Source organism: Ambystoma mexicanum, chromosome 10, assembly GCF_040938575.1.
Source record: "Ambystoma mexicanum isolate Mex_15411 chromosome 10, UKY_AmexF1_1, whole genome shotgun sequence".
Taxonomy (NCBI): domain Eukaryota; kingdom Metazoa; phylum Chordata; class Amphibia; order Caudata; family Ambystomatidae; genus Ambystoma; species Ambystoma mexicanum.
Window position 1 is genome coordinate 916,863,249 of NC_090932.1, and position 18,026 is coordinate 916,881,274.

At 44.4% G+C, this 18,026-nt stretch overlaps 1 protein-coding gene across 1 annotated transcript in view; it reads left to right on the top strand.

Moving 5' to 3' along the window:
* The window catches only part of CCDC39 (coiled-coil domain 39 molecular ruler complex subunit), a 933,141-nt gene that overhangs the window by 164,227 nt on the left and 750,888 nt on the right, over positions 1–18,026 (top strand). The window contains exon 4 of the mRNA XM_069618669.1: positions 11,075–11,233. Within this exon, the coding sequence (XP_069474770.1) occupies positions 11,075–11,233 (159 nt within the window). The remainder of the gene's footprint in view (positions 1–11,074; positions 11,234–18,026) is intronic.

Below are 18,026 nucleotides of genomic sequence, written 5' to 3' on the forward strand. Positions count from 1 at the left end.
ACACGCGCGCACACACACACACTTTCACGCTTTCAAAGTCAGAACTCTTTACTCTCCAGAAACTAAATATATTACTTGAAGTTATTTCAAAGAGGAAAGGTTGTCTTTTATATCGTAACAACTGAATCTGGTAATCTGACAATAGTACTTAGCTTAAAGCTGAATAATCCAATCAGTCTTCTTTTCTTCAAAGAGGTTTTATCTCCTAAAATCGAATCTTGTCTTGATGTTCTTATCTTCAGAAGAAAAGAAAGAAGATTACTCTTGAACTCCTAGGCCCAAACCTCAGGAGCACAGAAAACTAAACCTGCATACATCAAATCTCAAATGAAAGTCAGTTTAGAATGCCTGAATCTGTCCTTTGTTTTCCATTCACCCAATCACGACTCCTGTTCCTTCCCTCCATCTTGGTTTGGGTTCCCACCAGCATTCTGTTCTGAGGACTAAAGTTAAGGCCCAAACCACTCCAAGGAAACTTCATTGGAAATAACAAATAGATAAACATTTAAACTCACTGAAAAGACAATCAAGCACCAGACAGATATTGGTGTCTATTTTCCCAGGGACCTGACAGAGATCCAGTAACACCCACCAATTGAGAACACACCGGTTCAAAACCAGAAAAGACCTCAAGGGACCATTTAGCATAGCGGCCCCCATGGCGTGGACCGCCCTCCCACTGAATTTAAGAGAGGCCAAGTCTACTGACATCTTCAAAATGAAATAAAAATTGCTTTTATTCTATTAGTCTAGTGGAGTAGCCGCAATATCTGTATCAATCTGAGTACAAATAGACTCACTCTGAACTGTTTATGTCCTGTTTGCGTTAGTTATATGTGCCCGTAAGCCTTAGGTACCAGGAGCGCAGTAAAAATGTAAAGTAAAAGCTTCCTTAACATTATACTAAAGACACTGTGAACGCAACTGAAACGAGAAAGAGGAACATAGCAATGAAGATGTCTGGAACTGATAAGCGAACTCAGCGGTCTAGTCTTTGGAAGTTGTTCCGTTCTGCCGGGAAGTTTAAATTCACGTCAGCTGACAGATGGAGCAATAAAGAAGTGCAGAAGCTGGGTAATGCTGCAGGCCATGCAGAGACCGTACCCGGATGCGACAAAGCTACTCTAGCTGACTGGATGCTTACAGAGCCAATAAGCTGCACAGAGAAGGAACAAAGAGTCACCAGAAGCATTCAAAGCACCTGGTAAGCCAAGGAAAGACGAACAAGTTACTGTGGTGCCTATTAATGCATGCCGCTCCATGAAAGTAATGACAGAAACGCTGAATGAAACCTGTGAAGGGTTTAGCATGATCTTAAACCGTACCATGAACGGGTTGCTGGACCCATACCTGAAAAGAGGTAATACAACAAATACATGTACGAATGTTGAAACAAATTTAGTGAAACCAGAGGTGATAAACCAACATTGGGCAAACATCACTTTGTTGGCAAAAGGAAAGATAACAGCATATAGGTCCTGGCAGGAGAGTATACCAGGCAAAGTAAATCATTTGTACATCAAGTGGTTCAAAGATTACATAGAATTCCTGGCGGGAGAGTAAATGTACGAAATACTGCATCCAGGACCTGGCACCAGAGTACACCAGGCAAATTAAAAAGGTGGGTAACAGACTACAGTGAAAAAGAAACTCGATGACCCATACCCTTGGGATTGTGAGTTGTTTCCAAGGTGGAGAGAAAACCTGGCCGGGGAGTATACCAGGTGACCTGCAAGTATGGAACCTGCACCCATATTTTGAATATTGGAAAGAGAAACCCAAAGAGGATTCATGCCTTTTGGGATTTTTGAGTTGTCTTAAATATAAGGAGGAATCTGGGGAAGGAAACCATTCCCTGGAACTGTGAGCACACTGAGAGGAGAGAGGTACCCTCTTGGGTTACAAGGAACTTGCTTATTCATTGTTTGCACTTTTCCATATTGATGAAAAGGAAGTTGGGTAAGGGAGCCATTCCCTGGAGCTATAAACCTTGTCCATTTGGAACCTTTTGGTTTGAATCATACCTGTATGTTGGATTTGAACATTTCAACACTTTTGAGAATCAGAGACAATGGGCCTCATTACACGGTAGGCGGTAATCATGGCGCTATTAGCGCCATGGTTGCCGCCGGTATTTTACCGTGTCCGCCTTGGTGGATGGTGGAATTACCGCCCTACTCCAAGGTGAGCGGGGGCGGTAATTCCCCATTCACCAAGGCACTTCCCCATTCCCATTTTTCCCCCATAGGGCTCAATGGGAATGGGGAAGGCGCTAATTACGGTACCGCAAATTGCGGTACCGTAATTAGCACCAAGGTCCCTTAGCAGGCCCGTTCCTTAACGGCTGGTAAAACCAGCCGTTAAGGTCGGGTCCCGCAAAGGGACCTCGTAGTAAGGCGGTAAGGGTTTACCGGTGCCCTTACCGGTACCGGTAAACCCTTACCGCCTACCGTGTAATGAGGCCCAATATCATTTGCACCTTAGTTAGTTTAGCGTGTGAGGGCCAGAATTCCTTTGGACATCTTGATAAAGGACAGCCCTCCTTAGTTTTTGGTTGAAGTAGGGAAATACCTCCTAGGTTAGGGATAGTGAGGCATTTCCCAACCCCTTCTTGATTTGAATAAAAGTTTATAATCAAAAACCATGAGTCCTCTGTGTCTGGGTCTCATTCCTGGCTCCTCACAAGAGAGTAATGCTAAAATGAGGATGTGCCTTAATGCTTGTTGTGGGTGTTTTGAGTTCGACGTTCACCTGATGTGAGTCCTGTATAATCGCCCTCATAGTGGGAACAAGTGAAAGGAACTTGATTCCACTGGAAATACATATCTGGATTGTGTTGTTATTGCTGATGGGATCCCATTGAATCACTGTGTGGGGAGTCTACTTCAGGATGTTCATGCTTCCACAACGGACCGTGAGTGTGGCAGCAGTGGGGTGATAAACAAGTAGTTAACAAGGACAAATTGACAGATGCTGAGGACGGTGCCTACTGTTTGACAATGTCATATACTGTGTGGTTGTGTGGGCTATTGTTGCGTGCCAATGGAGGTTTGCACATTGGGCCACAGCTGCATCTTGAATTCTGTGAAGCATGCTGTTAGGCAGAATCCTGTGCAGTGCCCTTAGGGACCACTACACGCAATTAAGACTACAGGTGGCAATACAAGTTTTACCTTTGGTACAAGCCTGTACTACTAGGTTATAGTGCTATCAGTAGCCGAGCAGCCAGGCTTATCTCAAGAGTATATGAGCAGTAGCAGAGATTACACCAAGGGACACAATTACTGTGGCTCAAGCAAACACTGACTTAAGGTTTCAGGTAAAAAATATAAGTACATTTATTTTTAAACCATTTGTTATTAACACAACACTTCCATTAAAATTTAAAACCACATGTTAAATACGCTACACCTGACCAATTCCCTTTGTACGGTATAAATCAAGGTGAGTACCCTGTGTTTAAGAGAACCGGTGTTACGAAACTATACACGTTACCGTGAATAGGATTGCGATCACTTTTTGACAGTTCTGTCTACTAAATAAACGCGTATCCGCAGCAAGAAATGCTACCGGGGCAAAAACACACTTAACACTTGAGATACCCAGAGAGAGTTGGGGGCAAAAATCATAGGCAATATGTTAGATAGGCAAACAGAATCGAAGAACACTCATAGACAGAAATACAAGAGTCAAGAGGCCCGAGCCAGTGTCAATTGGAACCGGGTTCCTGTGTCGAGGATCACACGTCGGATAGTTCGGGATTCAAAGTTGCCAAGAGTACTTTAGATATTGTCAAATGTTCAGAAGCAAAAGATATAAGAAGGAGGGAAAAATAAGGGCAAGCCTTATAAGTGAGAAATAGGAATTTCGCCCAAAATTCCTCAAGCAGGACATAGTACCTTTTCAAAGAAGAAGCTGGTGCCACGGCAGTTGTTCCTGGTAGTTTCCCTTAGACCCACGATTCCTGGCTTTGGCACAAAGCAGGACGATGAAGGGGGTCTACATCACACAGGGATGAGGCCGGCAGCAGCGACAATGAATAAAAGGTGCGCTCCTTAAAAACAGGAGAGGCTCTTCAGGTGGCTATGCGGACCACTACAGCAGTGTGCAGCGATTTCGACCCTGAAGGCGACCTCTGGCTGAAGAAGACAAGCTGGTTATCCCCACCAGGCTCAAGGGAAGAAGACTCCGGACTTGATCTCCTCTTAGTCGTTGAAGGGTAGATCGCTCAGGACGGTAGCAGGGCTTCACTGGTACAGGATAGTTGCAGCAGTCGACCTCTCCTCTGCTTCTCTTTGGTTCCTTGTAGTTCCAGGGGCGACTCTCTGACTTCCAGCCCAAGAGACCTGCCTTTTATGCGAAAATCCCCCATTCACACAGCCTGGCTGTCAATCACACAGCAGGGGGGTTGTCCAGCCTGGACAATCACCTCAGCCAATCATGAAAAATTGCGACTTAGGTTTCCTAGGATACCCTGTGCAGGGGGTGACTACACTCCTCCCTCACATTCAGCCCACCTAGACACCCAGGCGCCTTGAGGAGGGCTTATTGGCAGAAGCCTGCCAAAAGACAGTGAACAAAGAAGACGAACCTGGTTTGCCACACAAAGTAAAACACAAGAAGGATTTTAACAAAAGGAAATGGCGAATAAACCGCACTGGAGCCAAAAGAAAAAGTATTTGGTCGAGCGTGTTCAAGTTCGAGGCTAACACAATAGCCTACAATATTACCACGGTTATATAAGATAACTGCGGTGGAAAAGTAGGGTAGATACCACTGCCACCAGCCATGTCTAAATGTTAAAAGAGCGAAACAATGCTCTACGAGGTACAGATGAAAAGGGCTAAGAGTTAACCCTTCCAGTACTCCAAGTAAGATGGGGTGTACCGGATCTGTGGTTAATTTGACTAAGTAAAGTTAATGGTAACTTTACCCTTTTCTGGGGGAATAGTAGTCGGCCTCAGAAATGGAGTCGGGGGGGGGGGGGGGGAGTCTGAACGACAACCCTGTGTCACCGCACAGAAGTGTTGTACTCCAGAGTCCACAATCATAAATACAGGTAAAAACACACACACAACACATGGCAAAACACAAGTAAGAGTGGTGAAAAGCTCACACTCTTACCAAGTAGAAAGAAATAACTCCAGAGATCCAGCAAAGCTGCTGAGGGACTCACTAGGTAAGGGAAATTAGCCATGAAATGAGAATTCTCCCTAACACACGCGCAAGCAGACCACCATCAGGCTCGAACTGATGTTTGTTGGGAACCATAATCGAGTTGTCCCAGACTTTATCCAGACCTCCCTTCTCCCGCCAGCCAATCCCCTGCCTCACCCCACTTCATGGCACAGCCTATCGCGCATGGCTGCCTCTAACCCCCTACCTCTTTACCTCTTCCGGTTTACACAACACACACCCCAACACACAACCTCCTCCTGCCTCCACACCCATCTCAACTCCTGCGCCTGGCCCGCCTTGCCTGTCAGAGAGAACCACATTTGAATTTGCAGGAATCCATTCTTGTGGATTTGATTACTTGGGTGTAAGTTATGTTAAATGTCAAAGGTATTTATACAGCGCACCACCACCAAGTTATGCACCCACAAAGAAAGTAAGGTTCGGTTGGCTAGATCTATCGTTGTGAAATGCTATAAAACTTAAAAGGCAATTGTGACAGTTTAAATTAAGTATTTGTCATGACCACTGTGATGGGGCACAAGTTGTGCCACAAGCAGGCTCCCACCAGAACCCTGAGGGCCTTAAAACCACTGCAAATGGGCTCCTGGAGCCAGTCCTGGTGCCTTTGGCACCAAGCTCATATGTAGGAAGGAAGGGCTGGTCAAACTAGGTCCCATTTATGTACATGGGCCTTTAAATCCAATATGGAAGCACCCACACAGTCTAGTTCTAAGAACCAAGCCATGCGGTCTAGTGTTTTGGGTGTGGCAGGCCTGGAACTACTTTCCCTGGTACTACTTTACCTAGGCTGTATAAAACACACCCTGACTGCAGGACAGGCTTCTATTTATTCTGCAACCCGCAGCGTGACGCTCACCGTGTCCAGCTTCTGGTCTTCAGCATCTTCCTGTAATCGTGCAAGAACAAGATTATTCTGTTTTACCTGAGAAAACACCATCCAGCACTCAGCATCTCAACTGGGCTGCAACCTGTGGAAACCGAGAGAAGAAGAAACATCACTCACCTGTGAGTACTAGCTTAAGGACTTCCGGCGAACCGATACCACAGCTGCTGTTCGAACATTGCGACCTGCAATAACGAGAAAGGGAAAAAAAATATTAGAACGTGTGCTTCCAAAACATCGAATTCCATCAGTCTTACCTGAATTCCATCACGCTATGCCACGCTTCCATCCGGAGCACCACAGCAACATCTGCAAAGGAAAAGAGATATATTCAGGTTGTCTTTCAATGTTAAACAACCGCACAGCACTGTACTTACCTTAACAGATTCCAGGGGCCTGTTTTTCATCGCGCTCTCATCCACTCGCAGCACCACAGCGGCCTGTGAGGAGAAGAAGAAGAAAACACAGGTTAGCTTTAAAAGGCAAAAAAGGCGCTGCGCTTCGCGCTTTCTCTTACCTAGAAAACGTGCCTCTCCATCCGTCACGCCAGCATCAAGACCTTCGCACCTGAAAAGAAGCAGAAAAAGACATTAACGAATTCCCACCATAAACAGAACAAAGACTTACAATTAACAAACCTACCTGCCTACCAGCAGATTCTAGGTCACAGCAGGCCTGGGCACAATGAAGGCGAACTGCACCAGTGAGCAACTCGGGCACCTCGCCAACAAATGTCAAGCGCCCCTGCACAAGAAAAGCAGGATGGATAGCTCACTCTACAAATAACTAAGATTCATTATTCAGCACTGGGCAACTACGCATCCAGGGTTCCAGATCTCAGAGATTTCCAGATGTCCCCGGGGATATCAGGTGAGCGTAACAGTATTGTAAAGTGAGTAAACTGAGCAAGTTTCACAGTACTGTGTTGGGGTCGCCTCAGGACTCACCAATAACAAATTACAAACTTAGCTATCCTCCCCTGTCCCGGGAGGATAGCTCGGCGGTAACGTGTTCACCTTGGAAGCAAGACGACACAAAGCAACACAGGTTCAATCCCCGGGTCCGCGTTTAGAAATCTCTGGGTATTTAAGCGCATTATAAATACGCAACTAAGCCAAACCAATTGCGCAAAAAAACCCCCCACAAAACTATTCCTGTAATATAGCGCCTTGATGCCCGCGGGCTGTGTGAATGCTTTAAAAATGCAAAAATAATAATAATAATAAAAGTAGTCAAAAAAGGATTTTACGCAGGCAAGAAGTAACACTGGGTTATTATTCAGGGCCCAGAGGCAGCTGGGACAGCTATCTTCAAACAAATCGCGGAACAGAACTGCATGAAAAGGCACTGTCAAAGAAACAATCCTAGATCTAAGACTTTTATAACAATCGAGCTAATTAACATTAGTGACATTGCAACAAGAAAACATCTCCCCACACTGAGCTGATTGGTGATTGCACGTTATACTCTTATAGAAAAAATATACATTCTGTTCTGTAATCAGGCCCTCTAATCTTCCCACACCGCCCATAATTATAATCTTGTGACCTCACAATCCAACCCCCACTTCCCACATTATAATAACAATTTATTGAAACATTTGAGATGACCAGCTAAATTTTTTTTCATCTGTCCCGGTCATCTCATCTACTTTTTTATGAGAAACGCCCTCTACCGTGGCACTGTCAGAGCATTGAACCACAGACATACTGCTACACAAATGTTGCATATTAAGAACTCTTTGACCGTCTTCCCAGGCAAAATGTACTAAGAGGCAATTTGAAACCGCTGTGGTTCTTGTGACCCCATCTAAAAATCATGTTTTACGAATAATTTTAAATTATTAAATGGTTATGCTCTCCCTGTATGTCGGTGGGATGCAGGGGTTCTAATCTGCGACCTCGAAAAAATAGCAACTTCTGTTTGCTTCGGACCAAGCCAGCCTGGGATCGTGGGACCTTTGATGTGTTACCAGCCACTGCAGCTTCGTTTCAGATTAATACAGATTTAACACACGTTTCCTGCAAAAGCATGCTGTAAGGCCTATTTACTGTGTTTTAGCCTACCCCTAAATTTGGTTATACTTACCTGCGCCCCTGCATGTCTTTAATATGTGCGTTACTTTTATTTTGGGCTTGACTTGTATAATGATTAAAAGGAGCCCCCTTCCCTTTTAGAGTGCTACTCTCACAATTGATAAGTGCGCACCTTTTCACCGCGCAGAACTTTTTTACTTTTTTTATGCCCTCTGTTTTACCTTTTTCCATTAAAAATAAGAACGTAAATGTGTTTTTACACTTAGGGCACACATCACTAACCCCTGTCCAAAAAAAGGTAAAGGTCACTTTTTCGCCAAGGTGACCTGTGCAGTTGGGGAACTCCGCTGGGCAGCACATGAAGGAGCATTCCATCTCCCAGAATTTACCTGGGTGGAGAGGCTTATATCAGCAAGGTCCAGCTGATTCATTGTAGGAGTCAATTCATCATGGGGTGCATTACAGGTCCATTTATGTTAAATTGCAGAAATCACAAAAATACAATCCTACAAATAATAAAAGGGTAATTTGTATAACTTTCCAAGCTTAGGCAATGCACAAAAAGGTGAGGAATTATGTGAATTGCGCTTTCTAATGCTCCTGTGCCAACCAGGGGCACAGGAAAGCCTGGACATGTGCTCACATTTGTGAATGCATCCCTTATTAAATACAGGAAGAACTCAAAATTGGTGATTGGGAAGGGGTGGGCAGTGTCCGCCTACAATCTGCACCTTCAGAGACTCCTTTGTCAATTTGAGTCAGCCTATCTTGGCTAATCTTTATTTTCTGATGCGCAGATGCAGAAGTAACAAAAAGATGTGTTAATCTGAAATGCCTCTGGGTGTTGTATCGTGCATTATTGCGGAAATTGGTTTTAGTTTTTTAAATATTAAAAATTGAAACCCAGTAAAGGAATGTGATCCAAGTTATATTTTCCCCCAAAAATAAATTTGACCTATTTCATTTTGATAACATTATTTTACATTTTCACTTAACAAACCTCTCATATGCTTTACTCTGGAAATAAGAACCTTCCATGATGTCCAATGTGAAGATTGCTTTAAATACGTAGAAGCCCTTCCATAAATGTTCAACAGGCAGATCAGTTTGTGGAATACATTTTAATTGAATACATTATAAACATATACACTGTAACATTGTTTTGTTATGTGTCTATACAGAACTACAAAGATTCTCATTTCCTCATTACATCTGCACCATTACTTTTCCATTCACTTGCACATGCCTCATTTACAGTTGTTCATACTCCTATGCATTCAAATTGCAATATCTTATTCTTTCATCTTATGGTGTGCAGAGATGGCACTCGCAGAAAACTCTCATGTTTGACAATAATTTTTACAGACATATACATTGCTCAGCTATGGGGACCACAGTGGCACTAGGTGTGGGCTGTCTCTGTTGAGTTTCTAAAAGAAAGTAAGGTATATTCAGAACAAAATCTATACAAAATGAACATCAGATTATGGCTATGCTTCATAGATGACACTGTAACAGTAAAGACAGGCAATGACAGGCAATGAGAATGAAGCAATCATTTGTTAATTGGCTTAATGATCAGGATAGATATCTAAAATTGATAACAAATCTTAGTAACATCAAAGTTAATTTTTGGGATATCACCATAAGAGTGGACCAATTCAGCCACTCTTTAATAGTCGAGCCATTCCACAAACCTACAGAGAAGTCATTACTACTATACACAAACTTTCACCCAAAACATGTACGATACAATCTTTCACTGGGCCAGTTTGAGAGCCTTTAAAGAAATAGCACAGAAAAATAATTCTTTGAGAAGAAGCCGAATATTTGAGTGCAAAATTACGTACACAAGTCTTCTCAAAAAAGCTAATATGAAAATAATTCAAGAGAGCCAAAAAACACATAATAGCTGCTCTATTGGAATGAAATTAGACTAAGTAAATAGTCAGATAACCTAGTGTTCATGAGTACCTTCACAGATTTATCCAATAAGATCAGCAAAATCATTCAATATAATTGCTGAATATTAGAACGTGGTAAATGTCCTCTTGATAGGCCTCTTTTTGCATGTAAGATAAGTATGAATCTAAAAAAAAAATCATGAAAAATGTTATCAGACTAAGCAGGGATAAACAGCCAAGACTAACAGAGCTATGGGGTTTGGAGAAATGACTGGCAGTGCTCCATGTGGTAAATGTAAATGTTGTAAGCAAACTTGCAGAAGCACAGAGGTAAATGCAGACCTATAAAGACCATTGCGCCACACCACCTTTACGAACTGCAACTCCACAATGGTAATATATGCCATCTGGTGTCCATGTAAAAAAAAAATATACATTGGAAAAACAGACAAAGGCTAAAACAAGGATATCAGAACACAGAAGCTTTATCAGGAATAGGAATAAAGTAATCACAGCACCTTTGGTTGGACACTTTGTAGACAATGGACACTCCAGCAGATATGCAATGGACCATCCTGTATCAAGTGAAACAAGGCAAAGACGTGACAAATGATAAGACGTCTCCTTGTGAAAGAACAAGAGCTCGTTTTTATGGCCCATAGAGATGAGAGGGGTCTAAACTAGTGCATTGAATGGCACAAATTAGAACTATATGTTTAGAGAATGTTTATTGACTGAACATTTATGGATGGGCTTCTGTGTATTTAAAACCATATATGCCAGGGGGCAGCACATTCTTAACAATACCCTAGTGTCTGCATAGATAAATATTGTCAAATATGAAGATCCAATTCCCTTTTAGAAAACAACTGAAACCCAGGCTGGTCAATAGAGTAGAGGTTGTTCAGTAGAAACCTCTAGTAATATTTTTTGTGCCATATAAAGGGATTCAAAGCATAATAATCTCAAATGTTTTCCTCATTTACTGTTCATTTCTGTTCTTGGTTATTTCCACATTATCTTCACACTCATGTTTTACTTTTTTATTCCAGAATAATATTTTCAAAGCTAATCAAAAACTGGAGGACTTGAAATGCAAGCTGAACTGGGATCAACAAGCTTTGGAGTGTTGGTTGGAAGAATCGGCTCGTAAAGATGAAGACTCTGCCGCAATCCAGAAGTATGCTCTAAAAGATGATGGAAAAATCAAAGTACGTAAATACTGTTTCTGATAAATGCTTTTCAAACAAAGGATTCTATTTGTTCAAAAGGTGGAAGGAATGATAGAGCCAAGTGTGGCTTATTTAATGTATCATTTGGTTGACAAATGTAGTACGATTATGGTAGAGTGTAGTTGTCTTCCCCATTTACTTAAAAAAACACCTCAATAACCATTGTTGTACTGCCCTATGTATTTTATGTTAATAGGTTTCCAGACTGTGCCAAATCACCATTGTAGTAATTTCAGAATGGGGGCTAAAGAAAAGATGATGCGCAAGCTGAAGATAAGAGGCTGGGGAAGCGGGAAATAGATGCTGCAAATAAATGGAGGGGGTCAGTTGGTGTAAGAATGTTTTTGAAAGCATGGGTGCATGCCAGTCCTGTTAGCCGTCCCATAGTTCTGCATAAAAGAGGAGGATATGACTTTGGTTGTGATAATTGGGTTGTGTTTCCAAAGCTGCAGATTTGGAGAATTGTAAGTTAGTGCACGGGCCTCATTACGAGTTTGGCGGCATTCTGGCGATAAATCCGCCGAAATACTGCCATCCTCAATTACCATCACCAGCTCTTGGACCTGTGGAGTGACTTCAGTATTACAAGTGTTTGTGATATATCATTTGTTACGGGATAACTGTGCGGTAAATCTGCCAATTTCTGGAGGTGAAGTGGAAGATGTACCTCCAGCAACCAGCTGGGGGTGACTCTGCCACTTTTCCTTTGAAAATCGGCATATTTACTGTGTAGTAATTCCACCGCTGGTAAATTCCACAATAATTATAAATTGGTGGTGCAGGTAAAGTGGTGGTAACGGAATTACTACCACTTTATTTCCCTGCACAGCCAAAATTGGAATGAGGCCCAATGCGCAAGGGTGGATTTATAAGCGGAACGGGAGTGCGCTTGGGCAATCTTGTCAGTTTGGTGGTTTAGCTGCCCATGCACCTCTATAATTTGTACCCCAGAATGTTAATTCTGCAATTTCTCAAGCATGTGCCAAGAGTGGCTTAGTCAAGGACAGACTCTGTATAAAGGCGACTTTGTATAAAGGTGAGCTTTGTTGGTAACTGAAGGTAAGGGAATGGATTGGCAAACTTATATTGTAAAATAAAAAAGCCTGGCACCTTGATGTTAAGGTAATTATTAAGAATTTGTTTCCATGTTATGTCATGCTACATTTTAATTTAGTTCTCTTTGAGACAATGTGGCATCTTACTTGGGATTAGGCTGTCAAAGTATACAAACCCATATTTAATGAGACATTATACTCTGAGCTCCCTATGCAGTCTGTTTCATTAGAAGTCTGAACGGCAGATGTGCATGTGCGCAAACGGGGTAGCTGGGCAGGGAATGTCAGTTGTCTGTCCTCCTGTACGGAGGACCATCTGGCACCCTTCTGTGTGAAATTATCATGTAGGTATGTCTTTGGCTCAGGGTTAGGGAGGTTGTTATGCCTTCCACAACTCCTAGGTGTCATTGTGAGCCTGGTTGAGCTGAAACCATGCACAAGGCAAAATGGCCATGAATTGCAATATAATATAGACAGGAGCTAAATGCACTTTAAAAATAGGGAGAGGTTTCAATTCTGTGACAAGACCGGAGGCGAGCATTATGCTTAACTTCTTTAATTACTGCTTTTTAAATCTTTCTTTTGTTTCAATGTATTTTTTTTTTTAGTAACTCGTATAAGCAACAGAAAAAAATGAAACATCCTAGCCTTAACGCGGCTAAACTACATCCCCCATGAGGCTCTTCAATATGGTAGTCCAATAGCCTCTCTCTCACTGTCCAATCAGGCAATCCCTTCTACTATAAGTCACTGCCTCTCTGGGTCCCTTCCTCTTCTTTTTTGCTGCACCACAGATAAGTGACATCAATTCTAGCAGTACCTTGCTTTGCTGTGTTTTTATGATACTTAATTGTCGAAACGTTAAGTTTATATATTTGTAAAGCGCGCGCGTACCATTAGCGCAAACGTATTAGCATTCGAGTTCGAAATGCACGTGTTCATTTCGCGGACAAGTTAGACTTTCAGGACGGCTGACTGCCGAGCCCGCGAGTGATCTCACTTGCTCTAGGGCTCTGCCAGTCAGCCGCGAACGAACACCGACAGAAATAAAGAGTATCGCGGGCAACGCGTAGTACGTGATAAATGCGCATTACTGTATTCCTCTCACAGAGTTTTGTTCTCGCTCGGAGAAAGCCAACGGCAATTCTACGCTCCTGTTCTTCGCTCCCGAACGCGCAAAACTCATTAATTTGTTAGCGGGTCGCCTGCGCACATCAGAGGCATTCAAGGCAAAGAGAAAATTAAAAAAAAGAAAAGGAAAATATATTTTTCTGTTGCCAGCAACAAAAGAGGAGCTACAGTTCTCAACCTGATAGCCATCCTCTGTGAGGCACACACAATACCATGGCGTACAGCATGGATAACGAGGCTTGGAGTGAAGGGAGTAACAGAGAACCAGAGCAAGAGGTGGAATACATAGGAGAAGATATGGACCTCTCCTACAGCTTCAAGAAAGTGCTAGGCGACTCATTGGTTCAAGCCGTAGCATTAGGAGTCAAGCCTCTACAAGACAGGTTATTGGTCCTGGAAGAAATACTGGGCAAGAAAGCTGGCACGCTCAACGACCCCGGTGAGGGAACCTCCACACAAGAGCCTCTGAGACAAAGTGAGAAGGGGAAGAAAGTGGCCTGGAAGAGGAAACGCTCTTCTACTCCCCGGGCTCAGATACAGGGAAGGATAAGTCCCTAGAGGTGGCTGATGCTTTCAATAGGCTGAAAAGCGCCTTTCTTACTAAGACAGCTGTGCCCAACCTCGTACCCCCTATCTCGGGGGCGACAAATATAGGGGATACCTTATCATCCTCAGAGCATTCGGACCAGGAAAGGGGAGAGGATGATGATCAGAGCATAAGCAAAGTGAGCGTAGTCTCGCAGAAAAGTACAAGCGAGCCTAAAGCCAGCGGTGTGGAGGCCCCTCTGGATGAAGAAGACATGTCAGACATGTTTGAACCTGACACAATAAGGCACCCCAGATCAACGGACTGGACCCCATCACCAAGAGTAGCCAGAAAATGAGAAAACCTATGGAGAAAGACATTAGATTCAGACTTAAAGCCGAGTGTCCGAGACCAGAGCAGACAGGGAAAGTAGCAGAGACTCCCGAGCTCGACGCAAAAATGCTAACCTTCATAACGAAGGCAGGAAAGGACACCAGAAAAGGCATGGATAGGGCATGGAAGACGTGCCAGGATAAACTGTTAGACCTAGCTGGACCCATAGCAAAGATAATGACTTAGCCGAGAGAGCTAAAGACACTGGGGAGCCAGTCGACCCACTTATATTAGCAGGATGGGCGCAAAGAGCAGTCTGCATGCTGGGCAACGCAAACTGCGCAATATCTTCAGAGCGACGCAGATCGGCTTTACTGAAGATTGATAACAAACTAGGAGACCTGGCATTTTACGAAGCTGGGAAAAGCACCCAAGGGCTCCTGTTCGGTGACACTTTTGTGAAAGAAATGAACAGATTCGTCGGAACATACACAGCGCTGGAGAAAGCGCAAGCCTCCATTAGGAAGGTTTTCCCGGGGAGAGTTTTTTCAGGGGCCGGTCGATATAGAGGCCGCTCGACCGGCCGATTCAATAACAGAAGAGCACAAGGCCCCAGAGCCCAGTATTGGGAGACCCGACAACAAGACGCCCTTTTCCCGAACAGAGGACGAGGTTCTCGGGGACGTCAGGGACGCGGATATTAACGACACCAGCACAATAACTCAGGTGAGAGAACGCGCAGCAACCTATCCTCCTGTGGGGGGCAGGACATTGCTTTTTTTGCACAACTGGCGCGATCTATCGTCAGCTGCATGGGTTATTCAGACCGTACAAGGCTTCATTCTAGAGTTCCTATTCAAATGACACAGGCCGAAGAAGATTTACTAGACGCAGAGATCCAGGATCTTGCGTGGAAAAACACGATAGAGAGGGCTAAAGGGAGCAGCCAATCCTTCCTGAGCAATATGTTCCTAGTCCGTCGCAAGGACAAAGTTCGTCCAGTAATCAATCTGAAAGAACTCAACAGCTGGTTAGTGTACAAGCACTTCAAGATGGAGGGAATCCATCTGCTAGGAGACTTACTCAGAAAGGGGGACTGGCTCGCGTGCCTAGATCTGAAAGATGCTTACCTCACAGTTCCGATAGCTCCCCACTGTCGACCCTTTCTAAGATTCAGGTGGAGAGACGAACTCTGGCAGTTCAGATGCCTACCCTTCAGTCTAGCGTCAGCACCATGGGCGTTCACCAAGCTTATGAGGCCGATCGCGACAGCACTTCGGGAACAAGGGTGTCGGATGATTGTCTACCTGAACGACATCCTATTTATGGCCGAAAACAAAGATCGCTTACAGAAGCAGATTCAATGGGCGATAGAGCTAATTTCCAGCCTAGGATTCCTAGTGAACAAAGACAAATCAGAGCTTACGCCGACCAAGCGACTAGAGTTCTTGTGTTTCACTATAGATGCAAAGAAAGCTACCTTGGAGTTACCAACTCACAAAATGAGAGCTATCATGAAAGATCTGAGAACAGCACTCAAGAAACCGCTGATCTCTCTTTGTTATCTAGCCAGGATAGTAGGTCTTTTAGCAGCATCCATACAAGCAATATTTCCCGGCCCGTTACATTATCGAGCTCTTCAGAGGCTGAAGATCAAGTACCTAAGGAAAGGCTGGAGATACCATCGACTAGTTCCCCTAGACGAAGAAAGCAGATCAGAACTCACCTGGTGGCTCCACAATATGGAAGCCTGGAACGGCCGCGCCATCATCGGAGACATACCAGGTTTAGTTATAGAGTCAGACGCCAGCAGGTCCGGCTGGGGAGCGTGATGCAGCGACATAGAAACAGGCAAGAAATGGTCAAAAGAAGAATTGGAACTACATATCAATTGCCTAGAATACTAGCGGGGTCTTTCGCAGTAAAAGCGTTTACCAGAGACAAAGCGCACTGCAGGATCCTTCTCAAGATGGACAATATATCTGCAGTAAGGTATATAAACAAGCTGGGAGGTACCAGGTCCTGGATTTTAGCGGAATTGGCAAAGGATTTCTGGCACGACTGCCTACAGAAGAAGATTACAGTCAAAGCAGAGTATCTCCCAGGGGCCCTGAACTCAGTGGCGGACTGGAACTCCCGACACCTAGTAGATTACAGCGACTGGAAACTACACAGAGACATATTCAAGAAGTTGGAAGCAAGATGGGGGCCATTGCACATGGACCTGTTCGCCTCGAGGCTAAACACACAGCTGCCGGATTACTTCAGCTGGAAGCTGGACCCGGGAGCCCAGGGGACGGATGCATTCATGCATCATTGGGGGTCGCAGAGACACTATGGGCCTCATTACACGGATGGCGGTAAGGATTTACCGGTATACCGGTACCGGTAAATCCTTACCGCCTTACTACGAGGTCCCTTTGCGGGTTTGGGGATTTAACGCCTGCTTTTTGCAGGCGTTAAAAATCAACCCGCAAAGGGACCCAGGAAGCTAATTACGGTACCGCAATTTGCGGTACTGTAATTAGCGCCTTCCCCATTCCCATTGAGCCCGATGGGGCAAAAATGGGAATGGGGAAGGGCAATGGTGGAAGGGGGAATTACCGACCCGCCAACCTTGGAATGGGGCGGTAATTCCCCTTTCCGCCAAGGCGGTGCCAGTATTTTACCGGCATGAACCATGGCGCTAATAGCGCCATGGTTCTCCGCCATCCGTGTAATGAGGCCCTATGCCTTTCCCCCCTTTGCGATGCTGGCGAGGGTACCAGCAAAAGTGCGCAGAGACGAAGATCAGATAGTGATAGTGACGCCAGAGTGGAAGTCGCAAGCCTGGTTTCCAGTTCTGATGGAACTTTCTACAGATTTTCCACAGAAGATTGCATACAGACAAGACCTGCTGACCGATCCAGCAGGAGCCCCTCACCCTCTGATAGAGGATCAATCCTTAACACTGATAGCGTGCAGAATTTCAGGCATAGATGGCGCTTGCCAGGCCATTCAGAAGACGCTACAAGACTTATCAATCTATCATGGGCTCCATCTATGATCAGGAGCTATAATTCCGCGTGGCAAGCCTGGGACTTATGGTGCAGGGGGAGGAGTATATCTCCCATTTCAGCACCTGTAGTCCAAGTGGTGAATTTCCTAGCCAGCCTCCCGTCTACAGGGAGGGCGTTCAGAACTGTAGGAGTATATAGGTCAGCGATCTCTGCTGGACACAAGCTAGTGGACGGAGCACCAGTAGGGGAACACCCAGCGGTGTCCCGATTGCTAAAGGGTGTAAAGATGAGCAAACCTCCTACGCCCAAGTACTCATCGTTATGGGATGTCCAAAAAGTCATACATCTGTTCGAGCAGTGGCCGAGTAATAACTTTCTGTCAGATAAACAGCTTTCAGGCAAGCTAGCTACACTCCTTTGCTTAGTGTACTGTAGAGGAGTTTCAGACGTTAAAGCCCTAGAGATAGACAGGAAGATGTATTACCCGGAAGGGATAGCCTTTACCATAGCGCAGCGTACAAAGACCAATTCTAAAGTGATCTCATACCCATACTGGCCGAATAACGAGAAATTGTGTGTGGTGAATTGTATAAAGTTTTATGAAGCAGTGACAGCAGCGGTTAGACCGAAGGGGGTTACCCAGTTGCTTATAGCGCGTATTAAACCATACAAAGCAGTTACGTCAGCTACTATTGCTAGATGGGTGAAGGAAGTGATGGAGTTGGCAG